Here is a 23,026-nt window from a genome sequence, read left to right on the forward strand (position 1 = left end):
CCCCCACCCCCGCCCCATGACCAATAGGCCAACAAGCTGAAGACCAAGACTCAGAGGAACACACTGAACCCCGTGTGGAATGAAGACTTAATGTATCGGGGCATTACTGATGAGGACATCACTCGGAAGGTGCTCAGGTGAGACCCAGCAAAGTATTGACTTAATTTAATTCCTTCCATCTTTTCCTAGGGCCTTGAACTATAAGTTACTCACCACCTCCGGAAAGGATCTTTATGCTCTCCACCTCTACTTCTACTTCCCCTCAGCTTTCAATCACACACAGGTCTCTGTTATTGTGAAAAAAAAAAAAAAGTCCTTTCTTTACCCTATTGATCCTTTGAGCTATTAATCTTTCTTAAAATTGTGGGTAAACATTTAGAAAGAGTATTATACGTTGGTGTATTACTTCCCTCAAATTTCTTCCTCAATCCACTGAAATTTGGCTTCTGCTCTCATCTTGTGCCCTACTGAAATTGGTCTTTCCAAAGTCTGGGTGACCTTATTGCCACAATAGTGGTCTTCTAGAATCATTAATTTAGAGCGGGAAGGAGAATTTGAGACCATTTTTATTGAACCTCTGAATTTTACAGATGAGGAAACTGATACCTGGAGAGAGGAAGTGACTTCCCATGATCTAAGTCCTCACCCCTATGGACCTTTCCATGATAACCACCCCTTCCTTTTAAAAATTCTCTCCTTCCTTGGTTGACAAGGCTCCAACCCTTTACTTCCTAACCCACCATACTCAATGTTAACTTCATCTCCCTAAAATGTAATTCTCAACCCAGCAGTCCTCTCACCAAACATCTGCAATAGCTCCCAATGTCATAATAATAGCCATTAATATTGAGTTATTATTAATGTTATTATATAAGGAGAAGGTTCTTTCTTTCTGAACTTTGACAAAAAGATTAGATTAGGGGTTAGCTAGGTAGCTCAGTGGATAGAGCACCAGGCCTGCAGTCAGGCACACCTGGGTTCAATTCTGACCTTAGATACTTCCTAGCTGTGTGACCCTGGGCAAGTCACTTAATCCCTATTGTCTAGCCCTTGCCTCTCTTCTTTCTTAGAATTAGTACTAAGACAGAAGATAAGAGTTTTTAAAAAGAGATGAGAAGATTTAAGATAAATTACAAGGATAATTAACAATATAACCCTTTCTGTTTTATAAAACATTTCACATATATTACCTCATTTGAATTTATTCTGTCAGGTTGAGTTTGATAAGCTTACCCCACCAAGTCTAATTCTTTTCTGATACTTAAGATCCTCTGTAATCTGACCCAAAAATCGAATCAGTGACCAAATCCTGCCATTTCTTTGATAGGGAAAGAGAAGAATGGCATGAGACTATGTTATCATGGGTTACTAGGGAAATGGTAGTGTCATCAGTAGAAATAAAGAACCGAAGAAGAGCTGGTTTGGGAAGGCCAGTGGTGAGTTGGATTCAGGATATGTTCCATTTGTAGGGCTAATGAGACAGTCAGGTAGAGCTGCACAGCAGATGGCTAGAGATGTCAGCCTGGAGTTCAGGAAATAGAGATTAGAGCTGGAAAGAGAGATTTGGGAATCATCTGCATAGAAATAATCATTGAAGCTGAGAGTGGATGAGATCATCAAAAGAAAGAGGATTTAGAGGAACATAGAGAAGATGGCTGAGGACCAAACCTTGAGGGATGCCCACAGTAAGAGAACAGAAGGAGAAAGAGAAGCCAATGAAGGTGGCAGAGAAGGGGTTGTTAGAGAGTTAGGAGGAGGGTTGGACTATTACAGTGTTACAGAAGCCAGAGGTAAAGGTATCCAGAAGGAGATAGGGAGAAGTGTCAAATGCTATAGTGAGGGCAAAAGAAATCAGGACTGAGAAAGACCATTTAGATTTAGCAGAGAGGAAAGCATTGGTGACCTTGGAGAGAACAGTTTCAGTCAGTGATGGGGACAGAAGCCAGATTGCTGGGGATTAAGGAATGAGTGGGTGGTGAGTTAGTGGAGGCATTGAGTATAGAATAAAGAGTTTGGCAGTAAAGTAAAGGAGAGAAATAGAAAGGTAGTCTGAGGTGGCAAGAGGGTCAAGACAATGTTTTGTTAGGAAAGAGGAGATATGAATGTGTGTGTGTGTAGGTGGTGAAGAAAGAATCAGCAGAGAGAGAGAAGATGAAAGATAGAGACAGACATGAGATGTGAGGGATAATTATTAAACAAGGTCTAAGAGGAATCAGGAGAGGATGGTATCAAGGATAGAGGAAGCAGGGTTAAACTTGGAAAGAGGAAAAGAAGATGGGTATGGAACAGTATGTTATGAGGCTGACACACAGAGAAATTAATGGAAGACCAACTGAATTGATGCCTCCCTAGAGTCTCAGTCCCTCTTTTACCTCTCCCATCACTCTGCTCTGAGTCCAAGGCTGCTTCCAGTGCCCAAAGTGGCCAGCTTGTGGAGACTGTAGGCTGGAAACTGATGCCTACTGGAGTTGATCAGTAACTCCTGTCCCCAGGCAAGATTTTAGTTCCAGTTCTGGAGAAATGACAAATTATAGCCTTTCTGCCTTGTCTCTGTCTCTGGGGCTGAGGGGGTTTGGGAGGGAGGAAGTAAAGGAAGAACTCCTCTTGGTTTTGGCCCCTCATTCCAGCTCTTTCCCCCAGGGAGATGAGGAATGCAGGTACTAAGGAATCCCTCCTCCCTGGATCAAACCTACAAATACCCATCTTTGGCTGGCTTAATGCAGTTGTGGACTGGTGTCTTGAAGATGTGATAAAAATGAAGACTTGGTTACCAATAACACTGGGGTTTAGGTATACGGATATATGGCCCCTGACTAGATGTGGTCATGCAGGTAGAAAAAGATTTCTCTCATGTTAGAGAGGGGACCTCTCCTATACTTTCTAAGAGCCCTTAGGTCAAAGCATTCCTTCCTTAATTCCTGCTTAGATGTCCAAAATTGGAAGAGGAGAGAGAAGGAGAGCCATTTCCATATGATACTTTCCCATCAATCATTGAAAGGAAGGTGGGTTAGGTGGGGCTGGGCTTTCTAGTGCTCTTATTCCTGAGTTCCTAGTTGTGTTCCTATGAGATCTTTATTTTCAACTCCAGAAAGCAAGGTGGACCTCTCTCTGTTCCATATTGAGAGAGAATTCTCCCTTAAGATCTCCTGCAACTTTTCTATAATGTCCTTTGAACCTTGAGAGGATGTCAATCATGAGATTACCAACATCCAGGGTATCATCTCTTCCCCGTCTGGTTCTCCTCACTCCAAGGGAGTTGACTTGAAGTTGACTTTTCCAGTGCCAGTTCCCTGTGGCACTACCCCCTGATGCCTCTGTCCTTCTAGGATCTCTGTTTGTGATGAGGACAAGCTGAGCCACAATGAGTTCATCGGGGAGACCAGGGTACCACTGCGGCGTCTCAAACCTTCCCAGAAGAAGCACTTTAACATATGTCTGGAACGACAGGTCCCGGTCAGTCCGTTGTATTTGGATATGAGACTGACTGATAGTTGGGAAATGAGGGGGCACTGGGAAAAGGGAGAACATTTTGGGAGCCTAAGAGATTGACGGAATGGAATAGTTGGCCAGTATTTGGAATCTTCTCTTTGTCCTCTAGTTGGCATCACCTTCCTCTATGACTGCTGCCCTGAGAGGCATTTCCTGTTATCTGAAAGAGGTAAGGAAGCATGCCTATCTTTGCTCCATTAGTAGTCCCCTTCAAGAGAAAGGGAGCCGGGGCTGCTACACAGCACAGTGGCTTGTCCCCCACCCCCACCCTGGCTGAGAGTTGGGAGAACCTGCATTCAAATTTGGCCTCAAACATTTCCTAGCTGTGTGACTCTGGCTAAGTCACTTAACTGCAGTTGCCTAGGCCTTCCTGTTCTTCTGATTTAGAATCAATTCTAAAGCAGATGGGTTATTTAAAAAAAAGAGAAAGGGACTGGTTTCTGTAGCGGGGGGAAATCCAGTTTGGATAGGCCCTGGCCATCTTAAAATGGCTCTATCCCCTTTGCCATTTCCTGCCTAGACATAGAAGAAAGCACCTTTCTCGAACTCTAAAGACAGAGGGGAAGGAAGGGGGAAGGGTGCAGGAGAGGAAGAATCATTTCACATCATTTAGCAAGAGTAGGCTGGGTGTAGCTTGAGCCAAGGGGATCCAGTTTCTGAGGTTCTGCCTCTCTCACCCCCTAGTTGGAGCGAGCAGAACAGGGCCAGGGACTGCTGGAAGAACGGGGCCGAATCCTGCTCAGTCTTACCTACAAATCTCAGCGTCGGGGGCTGCTTGTGGGTATTGTTCGATGTGCTCATCTGGCAGCCATGGATGTCAATGGCTATTCAGATCCCTACGTCAAGACGTGAGCCCAACCCTACCCCCTCCTAGCCCCCAGTTTCCTTTCCCTTGAAACACTCCCTCTTGGTTCTCACTGACTCTGTAGTAGACCTAGAACCATAGAATCAAAATTTCAAAATTGGATGAGACCCTAAAGATTAAGTCAAAATATCAAGTAGTAGTAGGAACCCAAGTGTCTTGCATGCCCAGTAAATGCTCTTTTCCCTAGCCACATTGACCACTGATCCTCTGTCGGGCCCCATACATAAGCCCCAGACATCTGCACCTGACCCCTACTTCCACTTCTACTCTCCCCCCATTTCTAGAACCTAGGCATTCTGACTTATAGTGGTCTCCACAGGTACCTGAGGCCAGATGTTGAGAAGAAATCAAAGCACAAAACATCAGTGAAGAAGAAAACTCTGAATCCTGAATTTAATGAGGTGACTGAGGGGTGGGGAGAAAATGAGGCAGAGATTGATTGAGAGGGTTGATCCCAGAAAGGAGGTTACAAGGTGATTTGCTCTCTCCTGAGTGAGAACACTTATTTCCATTCTCCCTACTAGGATTCCATTATTTATTAGCCATCCTGCTTTGGATGATTCTGGGAAATCTAGAAGGAATAGCTTCTACTTCGGAGAAACCTCTCTGCTAATGGTGACTCCACAAATACACACCCTCATGTCCACAGGCCCCTACATCAATAGTTACAAAAGCCTCTTAATTCTATTTTCCTCAAAGCCCCAGGCCCACAGTGTCTTCAGACAGCCAAGGACTGCTATGAGAAGAGTTGGCCTAGACAGGAGCATCCCTGGTGCTCACATCATCCCTTTTCCTCAGTGAACAGAGTTAGATGTGGAATCAGGGAAAAAATCTAGGGAAACCTCAAAGGTAAAGGTAGGGGGAAAGTAGCCCTCTATAATCCCCACCTCCTCAGGAATTCTTCTATGAGATGGAGCTCCCTGCTCTGGCTGCGAAGACCCTAGAGGTCACCGTCTGGGACTATGACATTGGCAAATCTAATGACTTCATTGGTGAGAAGATCCTTGGGCTCTAGGGGGTTTGGCTCTAAGATTGTGGGGACCAACTTTTTATGTGGGAACCTTGTCACCAATGCATTTGGGTGAAACAAAGACCGATTCAAACACTGGACTTAGTAAATTGATGGGTTATGTCCTGGTTCCTTTCTCCTGTCCCTCCAGGTGGGGTGTCCTTAGGTCCCAATTCACGGGGAGAGGCCCTGAAACACTGGGGGGACTGTCTTCGAAGACCAGATGTGACCTTGGAACGTTGGCATACCCTAACCAGTGAATTACCCCCTGCTGCTGCCTCCTTCTCTACCTAAGACCCGCCCCCCCCCTTCCCGAAGATCCCAGCCAACCAGCCCCATGAACAAAGGCTACTTCTAATCAGAGGAAGCAAGAGAATGTGGGAGACCAGGGGCTACAGTTAGGTGGCTTCCCCTCTTCACTCTTGCGAAGTGAAGAGGGTATAAAGGTTGGGAAGAGGGAAGCCAAGCTCTTTATCATCTCTTTGGGCTCAGGAAAGGGCAGAAGGCCATTTGTTTCAGTCCAGGGAAGAGAACTTGGTAACCAGGCTGCATCCCAGAAAGTGGCCCTTAAGAACCTTAGCAAGAGTGGGAGGAAAGAGGGGGCAAAAAAGAGCCCCTCCTTGGGGGGTGGGGGGAACCACAGGGCCATGTGATTGTTACTCAGCTTCGCACGAGTGTGTTGCACGTTTACATGGGGACAGGGGTGGGAGAAGCCGCTTCTCCCTCTCCCCCCTCAACACTTCCTGTCTTATTTTGTGAGATTCACTTTGTTACTGTGGGGATGTCTTTTTTGTGAGGGGATGGGTGGGGCTATATATGCAAATTCCCTACTGCCTGATGGGATATTATATGCAAATGAACCATACCACTCGCATGTGCAAGGGGAGGGAGAGAATTTATTGCCCCCTCCCTCCCCCCAACCAGGTCATTTCTCCTCTTGTCCACTTCTCCAGGCTGCCCCGGCTAAACTCCCCACAGGGGGAGTAAACCGGATTAGGAGGGGGTTAAGGAGGGAGAAAATTTCAGAAAACAAAATAAAACCACCAAGCACCCCTTTAATAAAAGTCTGCAGTAAAAAAACAAAAACAAAACAAACTAGCCCTATCTAGCTGCCCCATTTAAATGGTGGCTGGTGCAAGGGTCTTTGCCTTCAGGGAGGGGAGGCAGAGGTCCTCCTGGCTGCCCCTTTTTCTTCTGGCTGCATCCAGGGCGAGAGGAAGGCAAAGCATATGGCAGCAGGGGGCGAGGAAGCCCTGTGCTGACCTCTAGAGTCCATCTGCCTTCCCTGCACACCACTGGCTGCAAATCCAAATGCGGCATGTGCCCGCTTTCAGGGTTGGGGGCTGCCTCCCCACCTCTTCTTTGGGGGCGCCTTGCTGCATGTTTACGCCTCTTCTGATTGTCAATGTCCAGACCAATAAGACTGGGCATCAATAAATGTCTCCAAAAACACACCACTCTTTGTCTTTGCTGCTTCGGTTGCCATTGCCACCTGGCAACTGGAGGGAAGGAAGGGGCTAGAATAGGTGGTCATTCAGGGATGTCAATCACGAGGTCATCATCGCCGTCCAGGGCATCATCTCCACTCCCTGCATCACTGAACATCTGGCGAGGGACGGTGCTCAGGATGGTATGTGGGGGCAGCTTAGGAGGCCCCAGTGGGGCCAGGGTTGCCCCTACCCCAGCACCACCAGCTCCCCGGCCTGGGAAGGTCAGTGAACCCCCCACTGGACACTCAGATGGCCCCACTGCCATCTGTAGGGAAGGTGAAGGAGGAGAAAAATACAGAAAAAAAAGATAAGGAAAATTTCCTTTCCTATCCTTACAATGAACTTTTCTGAAAATTTACGGGGCCTTTCTCTTCCATAGTTGGTCTACATAATTAGGCAAGGACACCTGGTCTTCCCACCCACCACTAATAGTTTTATACTTCTGCCAGATGACCCTTTCTATAGATTAGTAGTACACACTGAAAAGTTCCAAAGCATCAGGGAAAACTCCATTCTCTAGAGATCTGCAGTACTCTTTTTCTCAGTTTGTCTGTTACAATTACTGCCTTAAAACCATAAGCCATGTTTCAGTCAACTAAAGTTTCTGCTGAGTTCCTGAGAAGTATTAAGTCTTGGCACCAGAGTCTAGCAGCACTGAGCGGAGACACCAGCCAAGCAAAAGGGACAAATTCAATGGTCAAGTTTGACTGATTTCCATTTGATATTTGGTGCTGGGAAGGAGGGAAGAAGCCAGACATTTCACATCAACTGTCTGGTCTGTTGCTAGGCATGCTGTACATTCTACAAGAACCTTGCATCTAGTTCTGCTGCTCAGAGATGTCTGTTGGCTGAGGGGTGTGATATGGAGCATGTATGCTCTATAATTTCCTAGCACCTGTCCTCTCATTTCAAACACATGCCAGCAAAATCCTAGGTAGGGAATCAAAAATTGTTGGCCACCTTGGCCAACAACAAGCTAATCCAATAGAGCTTCAGGAATATGATTCAGGAATTATGCTTTTTCTAAGCTTCCTCTCATTTTAAAGATTCTTGATCTGTCAATAAAGACCTTTCAGACCACTCTCATTAAGGGAGAGGCAGCATGATATACTAGAAAAGCTTAGGAGACTTGTATTTGAATAATGCTTGAGACCTAATTTCTCAGGGCCTCAATTTCGTTATCTGAAAAATGGTGATATCTCAGGGTTATTATGAAGACAGTACTTTGAAACCATTAAAGTGTTACATAATGCCAACTATTAAAGAAGCACCTAATAGTTTTATGACTTAGCTAATACTAATGTGACCCCAATGGCTTTAAAATAACACTTCCTTAAAAACACTTCTTTGGTAACATAAAATATATAATATATAGTAATAAGATTTTTGTCTGTGATAAAAAAAATTAGCTACTACCCTTATTAACTCTATCCTCTATCAGAGTTGCTAGATGAGTCTTTTTCCTTGAGAATGAAGCAGGTGATGGCTGTTGGCAAACAATTACATATGCAAGTCATACATCATCCTGAGCCTTAAAAAATTCTTACCTGTCTACTTCCATCCCCAGTAACTATTGTCGTCAATCTCTTCTCCTTTTAGTGACTAAACTTGAATAAGTTGTCTACAGTCAGTGAATCCACTTCCTTTCCTCTCATTCTCATAACTCTACATATTGTCTTCCAACCTCACTATTCTACTGAATATTCTATATTCTACTAAAACTATTCTCTTCAAAGTTATTAATGATCTTTTAATTGCCAAATCCAATGGCCTGTTCTCAATCCTCATACTTTTTGACCTCTGCAACCTCAATCAATCACTTATTTCTCCTTGATACTCTCTTTTGACACCACTCTTTCTTGATTCTCCTTCTACCTGACTACTACTTCTGTCTCTTTACTATCTTCATCCAGGTCCTTCCTACTAACCATGAATGTCCCCTGCCAAGGTTCTGTCATGAGCCCTCTTCTCCTTCTACACTATTTCATTTGGTGATTCTCATCAGCTGCCATGGATTCAATTATGTTTTATATGAAATGATTCCAAGATTTATCAAGCTCTAACCTCTCTCTTGACCTCCAGTCTCAAATTTCTAACTGCCAACTGGACATCTCCAACTGGATGCCCAATAGAAATCTTAAACTTGATATATCCAAAATTGAACTCTTTCTCCTTAAACCACTCCTTCTTCTGAACTTTCCTATTACTGTCTGCCATGCGATATTTTAAATGTTTTTCTATATTTTCAGACTCAACTGTTTTAATATTTTTCATTGTCTCATGAAGTCATTAGTTTCTATTTTGTCCATTCAACTTTCTAGAGTTGTATCTATGGGTAAGGTTTTGTATCTATTGTGCTAAACTTTTAACTCCCTTTCCAATTCTTTTTTCTATAGCTCTCATTTCTTTTCCAATCTTTCCTTTAGCATTCTCATGTCAACTATAAAAATATTTTAAAACTTGTTTTAACTCACTTCATCTCTTCCAGGAATTCTTGTTGAACTTGTCCCCCAAGCTGTGGTTTTCTTTGAGGCTTTGCTTGTAGATGTTTTGGTGCCATCTTCTTCTCCTGGGTTTGTATCTTGAGAGTCCCTGTCACTATAATTGCTTTTAATGGTGGCATTCTTTTATTACTTGCTCATCCTTCCAGCCTATTTCCTGACTTCAAACTGTTAGAAGCAGACCCTGTACCCTTCTGAAGGGAATGTCTGGGCTAGTCCTGCTGCTGCTCTCTTAGGGTAACTGAGTGTTGTATAATTCCAGAACTTCAAGGACAGCTCAGGCTGGGGGACCTGTAAGCTTACAGCACTCCTAAGAGTCTAATTCAGGGCACACCTGATTGCTGTCCCCTGGTCTGGGCTCAAAAAGTTACTAGCCTGGATTTGGGTCTGAGCAACAGATATATGGCTTGCCTTTGGAGGTTCAGTAGACTTCTGCTGGACTCAGTCACTATCAGCCAAGTGGAAAACTCTGCTGGTTCAATGACAGAATTGTAGATTTCTCTTTGGTCTGGGATTTCTGACTTGGTTATTCTTCTGCAGGCATCAGATTAGGAAAGAAGTTGAAACTGAGACTCCACTCCTGAGTGAAAGCCACATAGCTACTGCTTGCTTCTGAACTGTTCCTCACTTAATACACAGCTTAAGGCCTGTAAATGCTCCTTAACCTAAAGGCTACCCACCTCCCCCAAAGAAGGTCCCCTCCTTAGTCCACCTTGATCTATGATCTGGAACTGTCAGTTGGTATCTGTTCCCAAACCCTACATGAAGTCTTGGTGCCCCAGTGTGGGTCTGGGAACCTGTTTTTCCCTGGTGCACAGCCTTAGTCCTCTTTCAGTCCTTGAATGCTGGAATGCTCTTCTTGGCATGGTTCTGACCAGACCCTGTCCCTAGCATCCAGACTTATCTGTTTCCTTATGTCTACTTTGGCTGAAAAAAATGACTCATTGTGACTTTTTATTGGATTTCCTATCAGGACTCAATCTGGTGCATTTTCTAAATATTGCAGTTTACTAGTTGGTTCTAGAAAGAGGCTAGAACTGTACTCCTTCCTATTAAACGAACATCTTGGTTCTGCCTCCCTTTTCCTATCATGATTAGGGTACCACCATCCTCCCAGTTACCCAGGCTAGAATTTGACATGTCATCTTCTACTTCTCAGACACTCTTACAGCCCCATATCAAATTTGTTGCCAAGACCTACTTGATTCTAACTTTCTGAGCATCTCTAATTCACCCTCTAATCCTGCTATCACATCAGCATGGGCCCTTCATACATTCTGCCTAAACTGAAACAGTCTTCTGGTCAGCCTCCCTGCCTCAAGGGACTCTGCACTCTAGCCCATCCTCCACATAACTGCCAAAATGATCTTCCTAAATCAGAAGTCTGGCTATATTACTTATTTAGTCAATAATTTCCAGTGGCTCCTTACTACTTACAAGCTCAAACATAAAGCCCTCCAGATGCCTTTTAAAACTTTTCCTAATCTGGCCCCTTCTTACCTTTCCAATCTTCTCACACTTTATTTCTTCCATTCAGTCTATGATCTGGAAGCACTAGTTTCCTTGATGTTCTTTAAACAAGACCTGCCATCTCCTAACTCCAAGTGTTTTCACTGGCTGGAATGCATTCCCTCCTTACTTCTGCCTCCTGGCTTCTCTCAAGTCTCAGATAAAGTCCTCCCTTCAGCAAGAGGCCTTTCCTAGTCTTCCTTAAACTTAGTGCCTTCCTTGTGAGTCTCTTCTCACTTCATCCTGTATACATCTCACTTTCACTCAGTGGTATGCATGTGTTCTCCAAACGGCTTTTGTCTTTCTTTGTAGCCCTAGGGCTAAGCACAGTGACTGGCCTAGAATAAGGGACTGATTGACACCTGTCCTAAGCTATGTTTGAGGGAGGTTTTATAAGTCTCTAGAGTTTTTCTTGGAAAGAATGAAAGAAAATAGAAAGGACAAGTTGGACATGTCCAACTTTCTGGCTCACTGATTTTTGTCAAACACTACTTTTATCAAGCCACTCCTTTACTAAGAAGATGGTATATTACATTTGAAATACCTGGCCTGGCTTTGGAAGCCCTGGGTAATCTGGACCCAACTGAACTGCCTATGCCCTCCATGTACTTTCTAGTCCAAGCAGGCTGATCTTGGTCCCAGAAACGTACCAACCTCATACTTACCTCTGCCCGTGTCATGGACCCCTTATGGATTGTTTTTCTTGTTCCCTTCTACCTATCTCAAACCTATTCATCATTCAAGGCTCTGGCCAAGACCCATCTTCTCCTAAAGTTTTCCCCAGAGACTTTTTCTCTCCCTATTCTCTGCTTTATTTCTAAGTCTTTTCACTCAGTTTAGAACTTAAAACCACATAACTGTCTCATGCTGTTTTCAGGGTCAATATTGGCTACCAAACCAGACTGTAAACCAAGAACTGGAATCCTATTGTTATGCTTCTGTATGTGCCAAAGAGCATCGAGCACAGTATTATGGGGACACAACAGGCTCTCAATACCTAGTAAAGGATCTGTACATTTCTATCTGTAATTCAAAAATTCCCTTAGATTCAAGTTCTCCTCCAGGGCCAGTACCACCTATCATTTTGGCACCCCCAAACCCATATTACACCACCCTCCAAGTGTCCCAATCCCCCCAAATTCAGGTACCTTGAGCTTCCGGGGCAGGCGGGGCCGTTTCTCCCGCTTGGGTCTCAGGGGGCTGGGCTCAGGCAGCTGCAGGGCCAGGTAGTCGGAGGGGAAGGGGGAATATGGGGGGGAGGCCAGCTGCAGGGGAGGGGAAAAAGGGGAGAATGAAGATGGGAAAAGGATAGATGTTGGGAGAGGGAGAGGAAGTCAAGGAAAGGGAAGGAAAAGGAGAAACCCAAACAAGAGAAAATGGAAAAACAAAAAAAAAAAAATGGTGATGAGCATGGTGGGGCCCAGCTGGCTATCCTTTGACTCCCAAACCTGCTTGCCTCCCCCCCAATACTGCCAACTGGTCCCTCACATGGAAGTAATCTTCATCTTCCTGAAGTACTTCCCTTTACTCTACTTGCCTTGCCTCTGCCCAGCACTGAAAAGATCCAGGGTTTGCATAAAAATAAACCTGGGGATAGGGATATCATAGAACAGTAGAAGATAGGACTTTGCCAAGTAAGCACTGACCCCTCTTAGTTCTGGGAGGGGCCAGCTTCACTTAGATCAATGAAGGGACCTGGCCAAGACCCACAGACTACGAAAGCAGCTCAGATCCGGTTAGTTACACCAAGTTGGTTCCTGATTCAGAAGAAGCTGCTGCCTGCCCTCAGCTTGGCATTTTGACATTATAGGAAGCTAAGGGTTTCACCTTGTGCATCACCAACATTAGCCTGGCTGTTCTCTTTCCAAAAAGGCTGTCTATGAAAATCCTTCATGACGTTAGCTTTACAACTCCCTTAATTGGGCAAAACTACAAACACAACTCATAGCCAACAGGGTAGACACATCCCATACACCAGCCCCTATGAACAGTGGGTAAACACAAAGTCATAGCCCTTTAGTAACAATGCTACTGCCAGTTCCTGAAGCAAGCTCACCACATGAAATCTCAGCCAATCTGTGAAACTCACTGCAAGCAAGACAGCTGGCCTCGCTTTCCTGATGTAAAAACTAAAGCTGTCACAAATGAAACCTTGGCTAAAACATGACCACTGAAACTTCTACTCACCGAGGTCAGGTACGGAGAGGGGCCCCCGGAGGCTTGCAGGGGAAACCCTGAGGATGGGGGTAGTGAAAGGCCAGAGGGGGATGGGGCACCCCCTAGAGGGGGACTTCTTTTCCTAGAAAGGGGACAACAGAGAAGATCAGACTCCAAATAGTAATCCTCCAACCCTTGTCTTCAGCCATAAGTTCTACTGGTGCCACCCCCTCTTGAAAGGACAGAAACCTAATACCACCACTAGGCAGATTTTCCAAAGAGATCAAAGAAAGAAGGAAAGGACCTAAATGTACAAAAATATTTATAGTAGCACTTCTCATTGTAGCAAAGAAATAGAAATTAAGGGAGTGCCTAAGAGTTGGGGAATGGCTGAACAAATCAATGGCATATGAATGTAATGGATTATTGCTCTATAACCAACGATGAAACATTTAGATTAGAAAACCCAAGAAGACTCAGAAAAACTGACATAGAATGAAGTGAGCAGAACCAGAAAAACAACTTATACAATAACTACAACATAGAAAAAACCCCAAACAACTTTTAAAGATTTAAAAACTCTGATCAATGCAATACACAACTGCTACTCCAGAGGATCCACTAATGAAACATGTTACCCACTATCTGACAAAGAAGTAAAGGACCAAAGAGGTAGATTAAGATATATTATTTTCTAAGATAGAAAATGTATGGGGGTTTTTTTCTTGCTTGACTATTCTTATTTGTCATAAGGGTGGATTGTTTTGGGCTTTTCTCCCTCCTAAATGGGAGATGGGACTACTGACAAGGACACCACAAAAAAAAAAAACAAAAAAAAAACAACCAAAGAAAAGAGCATTGAAAATTTTAGCACTGAAAATACACAGAAGAAAACAGAAGGAGACTCAGGAGACACAGGCAAGCAGGACAGCTTTGAAATTGACATAGTGAATTTATTATCTCTGAAGAAAGGCAAGTTGCATATAATACTCCTGGTTTCTCCTACAATTCTTTTTCTATTCTTCTGTGTATATGGAAATGCTTATGTTTGATGATGTTTGTCAAGCACAGAATAACAAAAAAAAAAAGATTTTAGTGTGAAGTGAAAAAAGAAAAGACAGAAAGGGATTGCCCTTAAGAAAAGAAAGGACAGAAGATATGTTCTCACCTCTTGGGGGCTGGTGTCTCAGTGAGTTTGGGTGTGCCCTCCGTCTCACTGTTCTCTGAGGATGCTGTGGCATCAGAGTCTAGAAGAGAAGAGGGGCAATTTTCTCTCTGTTCCTTCAGAGTCCCTTCATAACTAAAGAATATAACATTTATTAAATACACCATGCATATTCCTGGCTCTGATTTGCTTGGAATATCTTCTTTTATCTTGCTTCCATCCAACCCAAGGGCCCTATTATTCGCCCTTCCAAATCATCCCAGTGTCAGTGATCATTCTATCTTCTGAACTGTAACAGTATACGTGTATAACCCAGTGGAATTGCTTGTCAACTCCTGGAGGGGGGAGGGAAAAGGGGAGGGAGACAACATGAATCAAGTAACTTTGGAAACATATGTAAATTTGTTATTGGAATAAAATAAAGATAAAATGAACAGTACTTGTACTTTGAACCAGAGTTAGTATATACTACTTTACTCTGTAAACTATCTTTATGTGAGCATGGTCTCTTTCGCCAAACTAGATTATAAGCTTTTGGGGATCAAGCAGGGACTCTCTTGTAGCTCCAAAACCCAGTACAATATCCTGGAAATAGTAGGCAATCAGTTAACAATTAAGAAGTTATTGTTGGGGCAGGGTAGGTGGCTCAATGGATTGAGAATCAGGCTGAGAGATGGGAGGTCTTGGGTTCAAATTTGGCCTCAGACAATTCCTGGCTGACCCTGGGCAAATCACTTAACTGCAATTGCTTAAACTTTCCAGCTCTTCTGACCTGGAATCAATATACAGTATTAATTCTGAGATGGAAGTTAAGGGATTAAAGAAAAATAAAAGAAGATAATGTGAATAATAATTCCTCTTCTCTGTTTCTAGAGCAGAGTATCTCTATAATAGAGCACTGAATTTGGAGTCTGGAAGAATTAAATTGAGATCCTATCTCTCTGAGGTTCAGTTTTCTCATTTGTAGAAGAGGGAAAATATGTAGAGTATCTGTCCTCTCAGTCTTGTTAGGCTCAAATATGACAATGTAAAAAAAAAGATTAAAAATAATCCATACTATGTAAACGTTAATTGTTTTTTTTTTTTTTTAATTTTAAACCCTTAACTTCTGTGTATTGACTTATAGGTGGAAGATTGGTAAGGGTAGGCAATGGGGGTCAAGTGACTTGCCCAGGGTCACACAGCTGGGAAGTGTCTGAGGCCGGATTTGAACCTAGGACCTCCTATCTCTAGGCCTGGCTCTCAATCCACTGAGCTACCCAGCTGCCCCCCCCACCCCCCTTAATTGTTTTTTATTGGTTGTCTCAATAGATCTTCACAAAAAACCTGTGAGGGAAAGAGGGCAGGAATCATTATCCTCATTTTACAGATGAGAAAACTAAGGCTTAAAGTGTGATTCATCCAAGGTCCTCTAATAAAGTCAGAACTGAAACTAGTACCTGGTTCTTCCTACTCCTGGTTGTTTAATCTTCTTAAGAGAAGAATTCAGGCAGGAGGCTTCAATAGCCAATACAGTGAAAACAAGTACATGGTTTAGTCAGTCTTAGATCTCCTTGATCTTAAGTTTCCTCATTTGTAATGAAAAGACAAATGATATTTGTACTACCTACTTCATAGTTTTGGGGAAGGTCAGAGGAGAATCTTTTATCAATCTTAAAAGCTCTAAAAAATCCGAGTTATTACTGTATGCAAAATCACCCAGGGAATCTGGTGAAAAGAGAAGAAGGGATGGGTAGTACTCACTGCTCAACAGGTCTTCAGTACCCTGCACTCTAGTTTTCTACTCACCAGAAGAATCTTCATCCACATTTTCATACTGCAGAAGACGATCCAAAAGGAAACTAGAAAAAGAGATGGGAAGGAGGGGTATATGCGTGTAAGGTGGTGCTCCTTTTTGTTCCTAGGGCTCTTTTCCTTCCTTAGCTCCCTACTCCTTTTCTCATTCCAAACCCTCTTACCTCTTGTCCCGGGACACCTTCAGCAGCTTTCTCTGTGCCTTCCTCAGTTCCTCCTGAAAACACTCATGCTCCTGGATAAGAAAGCATCAGAGCTGGAAGGCCCTTGGAAATACTTTGGTCCAACCCTCTTATTTTATAGATAAGAGAAACTGAGGTTCACGGGTAAGGGGCTGCCCCAAGGTCACAGAGCATGTAGGTGGGCAGGGCTTGGGCTTAATACCCCAGGGATTGGGAGACTCTTCCCAGGCCTCCTAGAGGGAGTGAGGAGGGAAGGATGATGCACTGGGCCCCCCGTGAGTGGCTGTGGCGGCAAGGGGATGGGGGGCAGGATCAGAGCCGTCCCCTGACACACACTTACATAGATTAGGAATTTGAGCTTCCGTTTCAGGTTCCGGTATTTCTTCTTGTAGTCCACCTCGACGTCCGCTTGCCCATTCATGGCTGGCCAGGGAAGTCACACCCACCTGGGGCGTCCGATGCCCAATCTTACTCAGGCTCGGGCTACAGGCCCTGCGGGGGAGGGCCCCCCCAAGGCCCGGGGAGAACCGTTACCTGCTCCCCACCCCACAACAGGCACTCGCCGGCGCACAACTTCCGGAATCCGCCTCCCCACTCCCACTTGAGACTACAATTCCCAGAAGCACCCGCGCAGAGGTTTCTTCGGAGACTGATTGTGGCACGAGAAAGGACTACCAGTGTTAGGGAATTGTGCGTGCGCAGTCACCAGAAAGAAAAAAAAAAAGAGGGGGGGATTAACTCTGGCTCAGCGGCGGTATGGTCCAACGGGCGCGTAGAGACGCAATGACGTCACGAAAGACGACCAAAGACGTTGGTCGTCCCATAACTCCGCTTGAGAAGTTAAAAGTTTCCTGGAGTGGTTTACAACGTTCACTTTTCTGAAAGTCGATCACCGCCTTCTCTGCATTTTTAGACTCATGATGTTGCGTTGGAAGAATTAGGATCACGGTCAGAAGTCGCGAAATGAATACGTCACACCGGAGCGCGGCGGAAGCGCCCGCAGCGATTTATCCAAGCAAGACTGAGTACTTCTTTTCGAAAAAGATAGAAACTACGAAATTGACAATTCCACTCGGGGGCCGCTTCCTGCCGCCCGGCTAGTAGGCCGCCTGCGCAACTTACTACCTACAGCGTTTGGCTCCGCCCCGATTGAGCCAAAACTACGGTGGCCTGGAAGGGGACGAGCCGGTGCGAGAAAGAGGCCGCGGTAGGGGTGGGGAAAAGGCGGGAGCTGTGGGAGCAGGACAGGGGGCGGAGTAAGATGGCGCGGGAACGCGAGATGCAGGACTTCATCCGGAGCCTCTTCCGGGGTCGCCCCGACCTGAGGTGAGAGGGGAGAAGGGACAGGGGGAAGAGAAGGGAGACGAGAGAGGGTTCCGGACCCCCAGTAGCAGGGCTTCCGGAGGGACCCTCCCCCTCCTTGCCCGGGTGGGCCGCGCCCGGCCGCGCCCCGCTCGGGCGCCCTATGGGGAGGGGCGCCCCGGCCCGCCCCTGCGCCTTCCCCTTGACTCGGTGTCCCGCCTCCCAGCGTGCTGACCCACTCCATCGTGAGGCAGAAGTACCTGGCCCATGTGGGCCTGGACCACCTGGAGCCCGAGGACAAGAGGAAGCTGAAGAGGCTGGTGGAGGAGGAGCTGCTGAAGATGCAGGTGGAGGTGGGCCTGGCTCTCGCTGCGATGTGGGGAGGGGAAGCACCTAGTGCTCTTCCACTAACTTCCCCCCTCCCCAATTCTGGCAGGGGGAGGAGGAGGAGGAGGAGGAGGAAGGAGAAGAGGAAGAGGAGGAAGAAGAGGAGGAGCTGCTGCCTGGGGACCAGGACCGAGGCAAGCGACCCCTCAGCCCAAACAGCACCTCCAGAACATCCCAAGTGAAGAAGAGGAGGAAGCCGTGCATCAACTCAGAGACAGGTCAGCCCCACCAACAAGCTGCAGGAGGGCCCCAAGGGGCTGCCCACTTCTTGCTGGTGGACCTAAGGTAGCACCAGGGGATGTTGTCCTTGGCACAACAAGGACTTGAACCAGGTTCCTGGGTGTTTTCCATCATCCCATCCTCGTCCCCTCCTGTTGTCATTTTCCCTTTGGCCACCTCCTTCCATTTAAACCTATCCTGGGATGGAAGATCCAACTCCCTATGTTGGGGAAGGAGACTTAAAGAAGAGTCGGGGAAAGGTCTGGGGAGGGGCTAGAGTAAGGACAGTCCAAGAAAGTTTTCATCTGCTTATCTCGCTTCCTTATATATTCCAGAACACAGCTCAGATGACTCAGGCCTTGATCCCCAGCCCATGAGACCTCTGAGCTGCCCAAGGTCCCTGGCAGGGAATGGCATAACAAGGCAGGATTGCAGCTCAGTTGAGGAGGGCATGATGGAGACTGAGAAGGTTCTAAGACCACCCAGGAAAATAACAGCTAAGGAGAATGAGGACTCTGAAGAAGAGGAGGAAGAAGAGGAGTTTAGGGCCTTTGTAAGAAAGAAGGGAGTAAAGGAAGTGTTGGAGGAAGAGAGTGAAAGCAGAAGTGAGGAAGAAACATGTCACAAACAGAAGGGTAGGGTTGGAAAGAGGGAAGCAACCAAGTCAGGTAAGGAGGAGCCAAAAATAAATCCTAGAGTGAAGGCAGTAAGGAAAGTTGCACAGGTGTCTGAGAGTGATCAGACTGACAGTGAAGGGAGGAACAGATTTATACCTCAGAAGAAGGGACCAAAAAACCCAGAAGAAATGAAGGATTATTCTTCCAGGAAAAGGGTGGTGGGAAAGCTAATGAAAGAGGAAAGCAGCGAAGATGAGGAGCAAAAAGACTTGCTGAGGAAGAGGGAAACAAAACAGATCACTGAAGAGACCATTAGACTCAAAGGAAGTTCTGGGAAGAAGGGAATGAGAAAACTGGTGAAAGACAATAGCATGAGTAGTGATGAGGAGAAAGAAGAAAGCAATAGTTATTGCAGAGACCAGAAATCAAGGGGAGGGAATCGAGGAGGGAGGCGAACAAAAACCACAAAGGACTGGGGGACCCCAAGGAGAGGGAAGAGGTCAGAAAAACAGAGTGAGAGCAGTGGGGAAGAAGAGAGTGACAGTAAGGGAAAAGAAGATTCTGGTAAGACTAGGGAAGAAGAGAGTGAGAATAGCAGTGAGGCAGAGAAGGAAATGAAAAAAGTTCCCAGTGAGGACAGTGAGGAGGAAAGTAGAACAGATGACAGTAACAAGAGTAGCTCCAGGAAGAAGGGAACTAAAAACACTGAGGATGAGTCTGAAGCAAGTGAAGAGGAGGAAGAGAAGACTGGAAGGATCAAGAAGAAGGTCCAAAACACTGAGGATGAATCTGAAGCAAGTGAAGAAGAGAGGACAGGAAGGACCAAGAAGAAGGAGGCCAAAAGGGGCCGTGTACGACCTTCTTCTACTTCCTCACAGGATAGTAGCCCAGAACCCAAATCGGGGAAGGTGAGACATGGGGTGTGGGAATGCTGGGGGCAGGGATAAGAGGTAGGAAGAAAAGATTTGCTTTAAAAATTATGTACTGGCACCTTTTTGTTTTTATGTCTGCTTTTATTCCAAATATATCCTATTCCTCTCCACAAATACTTTAAAAAAAAAACAAAAAAACTCTTACCTTCCATCTTAGAATCAATACTGCAAATTGGTTTCAAGGCAGAAGAATGGTAAGGGATAGACAATTGGGGGTTAATTGACTTATCCAGGGCTATACTGCAAGAATACATCCAAGGCCACATTTGAACCCAGGATCTCCTTTCTCTGAGCCTGGCTTTCAATCTAATGAGCTACCTAGCTGCCCCCTGCTCTCATCCTTTATAACAAAAAATAGAAAAGGGGGGAGGACACTTCAGCAAAACTAACACAACACATCAGTGGTCTAATAATATGTGCAATGTTTCATATCCATAGCCCCTTCTGCAAAGAAAGGAAGAAGGTGTGTTTTCTTCTCTATGCTTCTGAGATAAACTTGATTATATAATTATTTAGCCTTCAGTTTCCTCCTTGTTTTCTCCTACATTGTTGTAGTCATTTTTTTTTTCTGGTTTCACTTCACTTTACATCAATTCATATAAATATGTACTTTTTCTTTTTCCTTCATATTCTTTCATTATGGCAGGGTATTATCCTATTACATTTTATGCCATATTTTCCCCAGTCCATGGAATACCTACTTTTTGTTTCCAGTTTTTTGCTACTTTAAAATGTGCTGCTAGAAATATTGTAGCATAAGTGGGACCTCATTTTTAACCTTCTTAGGGTGTGTGCTAAACAGTGGAATGGATGTTTTAATCATTTTTAGTGTAATTATAAATTGGTTTTTTGAATGGTTAGATCAATTTACATCTCCACCAACAGTAAATATCCAATGTCTTTTAACCACTTCTTCAACACAAATTATTCCTATTGCCAATTTGCTGGGTGTAAGGTGAAACCATATCATTTTGATTCAGATTCCTCATTGGTGATTTGAAGCAATCTCTTGTACAGAAAATGTTAGGTTCTAACAGAAAAAGTGTAAATGAATTCTTCTTCAGGGTCATAGTCAACTATGAGTCAAGGATGAAGTCTGAGGGTTTGTTTTTTCCTATCCAAAAGCCAACCTGGCTGTAGTCCTTGGTGATCCTTCTCTCACCTCCAGCCTCCCTCTTCCAGGGCTCTCGAAAAGGAGAAGACCACCCTGCCGTTGTTCGGCTAAAACGCTACATCCGAGCCTGTGGTGCCCATAGAAATTACAAGAGGCTGCTGGGTTCCTGCCGCTCTCATCAGGAACGACTCAGAGTTCTCAAGGCAGAACTGCAAGATTTGGGCTTAGAGGGTGAGGTGAAGACAACTGGGGAGGGAAACAAAGAAGGAGGGCAAGCCCTGGAAGTGTCCAGTAGGTTAGAAACTTCTTGAAAACTGTAGTTGGATTTTTTTTTTTTGACTTTTTTTTTTTTTTTTTTTGGTATCTCCTCCAGTGCTTGGCATAGTGCCTTTCGTGTAGCAGGTAGAAAATTTTTATTGATGTCCTGGGTGATTAGACTGACAATGATAGGTCAAGGGTGCCTAGAAAGAAGGGACCAAGGAAAGTCCTTCTTAAAGAAGTAAAAGAGGAGCTGGTGATTAAAGAGAGCATTGAGAAAGACAAGGCAAAGACTCAAGAAACAGGAAATGAGGAAGAGGGTATTGGCCCAAGCTGCTTCCTTCTTCCTGGAGCCCTCTTCTGGTTTCCTTTTAAAGGCTGGAAAAGATGTTGAGATTGAACTTAAGAAAACAAACAACAACAAAAACATCCTTTTCTTTCTTTCAGGTAACCCTTCCCTGGAGAAGTGTCGTGCCGTAAAGGAGCGAAGAGAGGAAGCCGCAGAGATGGCCTCTTTGGATGTCAGTAACATCATCAGTAGTTCAGGTACAAATGAGGGGAGGGGGTTGCTGCAGAGAACAGGGCAGATTTGTAGAGGCAGCGAGGTGGCTTGTGGATAAAGCACTGGAATCTTGCCTAACACTGTGTGACTGGGTAGGTCACTTCTATCATTCTCAGCTTCTTCATCTGAAGAGTGATGATGATAATAGTACTTACTCAGGGTTGGATCAAATGAAATGCCTTAAAGCACTATCTGAATGCTTTTATTATTTTGTATGGGGCTGTAAAGAGCTGTGAGCAATGGGGAAAAAAGAGTCTATCAGGTGATCTGCACTGGCCCCATGGTCATGAAGGAATATGTGTAAACTCTGACAATCCTACTTATGACCTTTGTGACCTTGGGTGTCACAATTTCTCTGGGTCTGTTTTCTTCTCCACAAAATATCTAGGATTGGTTACCAAGGTCTATTCTCATTCCAAATCCTCCAATTCTCAGGGCGATCTCGGAGACGCAATGCCTGGAACCCCAGGGGGGAAGTTGGGCTACCTCAGGAGGAACTCTACCACCGAAGAGCCCTGGATTCAGATGGGGATGAGCCAAGAGCCCACCCCCCACCTACTGATTGGTCAAACCTTCGAGGCATCATCAGCAGTGATGGGGAGAGTGACTGAGCCACCCCACAGCTTCTAGAAGCCACAGTGCCTCTTGAGCATTGAGGAAGGAATCTGGTCCTGCCCTTTTGTATAGTGTATAGAGCACCGCCTACTGGGTCCAAGTATTTATAAAATGTATTTCCTTTCTCGTTTCCAGTTTTGTCTTGTCCATGGTAGGTGAATCTTTTCCTTACCTGTAAGGGAGATTGCTACAGCAGTGGTGGCTTTCATCCCTACAAGGGTGAAATTGCCCAAGTGTGGGCATTTAGGTTCATGTTCTCATGTTTTTGACTGAAATACTGGTATTGTGTGGGCTTTAAAAGTCTCAATAAATGAATATTTGTTAACTATTGTTTCATCTGTTTTTGGCCCAAAGGGGAAATCAGGCCAGGGCCTCTTTTCTGAACATTAGTCCAAGGTTTAGGAACCATGTTTCTCTGGTTATTGAGGCAAGCAAGCTGGCCCAACTCAGATTACCACTGCTGCTTTTAGGGCTTGGACCCAGTAAATAGCCATTTTTAATTCAAAGCAGCTTGTGGAAACTTCCTATACCTTTTCCTCTCATCTCCTTATTCAGGCTCTCTTTTAGTTTTGTTGTATGCAAAGGTGAGAGAAGTTTACCATGGGGGGGGGGGGTGTAAAGAAACCAGTGGTTTCAGCTCATTGCTGCTTCCTTTCACACAAGATCTCTGAGGAATGAAGCTGTAACTCCTCCAGGAGTCCTAACTAACCATGTCATTTTAGACAAATTAGTTTACCTCTTAGGTCTTTTTAATCACATGTCAAAGAAAGGGGCTGTACTAAATACTCTCAAGGGTTCTTTTAGCCCTAATTTGGTTTCTAGAACTATACTGTTCTCCTAGCCAAAGACCTGGGGACCA

The 23,026-nt window shown here is 44.9% G+C and overlaps 3 protein-coding genes across 4 annotated transcripts in view; 2 read left to right on the forward strand and 1 right to left on the reverse strand.

Moving 5' to 3' along the window:
- The window catches only part of DOC2A (double C2 domain alpha), an 8,600-nt gene extending 2,943 nt beyond the window's left edge, over positions 1-5,657 (forward strand). Inside the window, exons 4-10 of the mRNA XM_044657070.1 lie at positions 28-137; positions 3,327-3,453; positions 3,599-3,658; positions 4,174-4,337; positions 4,674-4,755; positions 5,250-5,346; positions 5,515-5,657. Of these exons, the coding sequence (XP_044513005.1) occupies positions 28-137; positions 3,327-3,453; positions 3,599-3,658; positions 4,174-4,337; positions 4,674-4,755; positions 5,250-5,346; positions 5,515-5,657 (783 nt within the window). The remainder of the gene's footprint in view (positions 1-27; positions 138-3,326; positions 3,454-3,598; positions 3,659-4,173; positions 4,338-4,673; positions 4,756-5,249; positions 5,347-5,514) is intronic.
- Positions 5,658-6,398: 741 nt separating this feature from the next.
- INO80E (INO80 complex subunit E) lies at positions 6,399-16,713 on the reverse strand. 2 transcript variants are annotated; one of them, XM_044657123.1, is made up of 7 exons: positions 16,502-16,713; positions 16,144-16,214; positions 15,974-16,026; positions 14,189-14,267; positions 13,051-13,162; positions 12,012-12,128; positions 6,399-7,118 (listed from the first exon to the last, which is right to left on the reverse strand). In XM_044657123.1, exons 1-7 carry the CDS (start codon positions 16,580-16,582, stop codon positions 6,894-6,896), a joined length of 738 nt encoding a protein of 245 aa, XP_044513058.1. In that variant the 5' UTR covers positions 16,583-16,713; the 3' UTR covers positions 6,399-6,893. The 2 variants fall into 2 exon arrangements, with proteins under 2 accessions (XP_044513058.1, XP_044513067.1); XM_044657132.1 differs by lacking the exon at positions 12,012-12,128.
- Positions 16,714-17,334: 621 nt separating this feature from the next.
- HIRIP3 (HIRA interacting protein 3) lies at positions 17,335-22,492 on the forward strand. Its single transcript, XM_044657114.1, has 7 exons — positions 17,335-17,487; positions 17,690-17,816; positions 17,900-18,068; positions 18,405-19,594; positions 20,801-20,963; positions 21,438-21,536; positions 21,988-22,492. Exons 1-7 carry the CDS (start codon positions 17,423-17,425, stop codon positions 22,161-22,163), a joined length of 1,989 nt encoding a protein of 662 aa, XP_044513049.1. The 5' UTR covers positions 17,335-17,422; the 3' UTR covers positions 22,164-22,492.
- The last annotated feature ends 534 nt before the right edge of the window (positions 22,493-23,026 follow it).

The sequence above is a fragment of the Gracilinanus agilis genome, chromosome 1 (genome assembly GCF_016433145.1).
Source record: "Gracilinanus agilis isolate LMUSP501 chromosome 1, AgileGrace, whole genome shotgun sequence".
Classification (NCBI taxonomy): domain Eukaryota; kingdom Metazoa; phylum Chordata; class Mammalia; order Didelphimorphia; family Didelphidae; genus Gracilinanus; species Gracilinanus agilis.

Coding starts and splice junctions, on each gene's coding strand:
- INO80E (XM_044657123.1), bottom strand. CDS start 16,582: ATGAATGGGCAAGCGGACGTCGAGGTGGACTACAAGAAGAAATACCGG. Junction 16,215..16,501: donor AGCTCAAATTCCTAATCTAT/GTAAGTGTGTGT, acceptor TTTCTTATCCAG/GAGCATGAGTGTTTTCAGGA. Junction 14,268..15,973: donor TGTGGATGAAGATTCTTCTG/GTGAGTAGAAAA, acceptor CTTCTCTTCTAG/ACTCTGATGCCACAGCATCC.
- HIRIP3 (XM_044657114.1), top strand. CDS start 17,423: ATGGCGCGGGAACGCGAGATGCAGGACTTCATCCGGAGCCTCTTCCGG. Junction 19,595..20,800: donor CAGAACCCAAATCGGGGAAG/GTGAGACATGGG, acceptor TCCCTCTTCCAG/GGCTCTCGAAAAGGAGAAGA. Junction 21,537..21,987: donor TAACATCATCAGTAGTTCAG/GTACAAATGAGG, acceptor TCCAATTCTCAG/GGCGATCTCGGAGACGCAAT.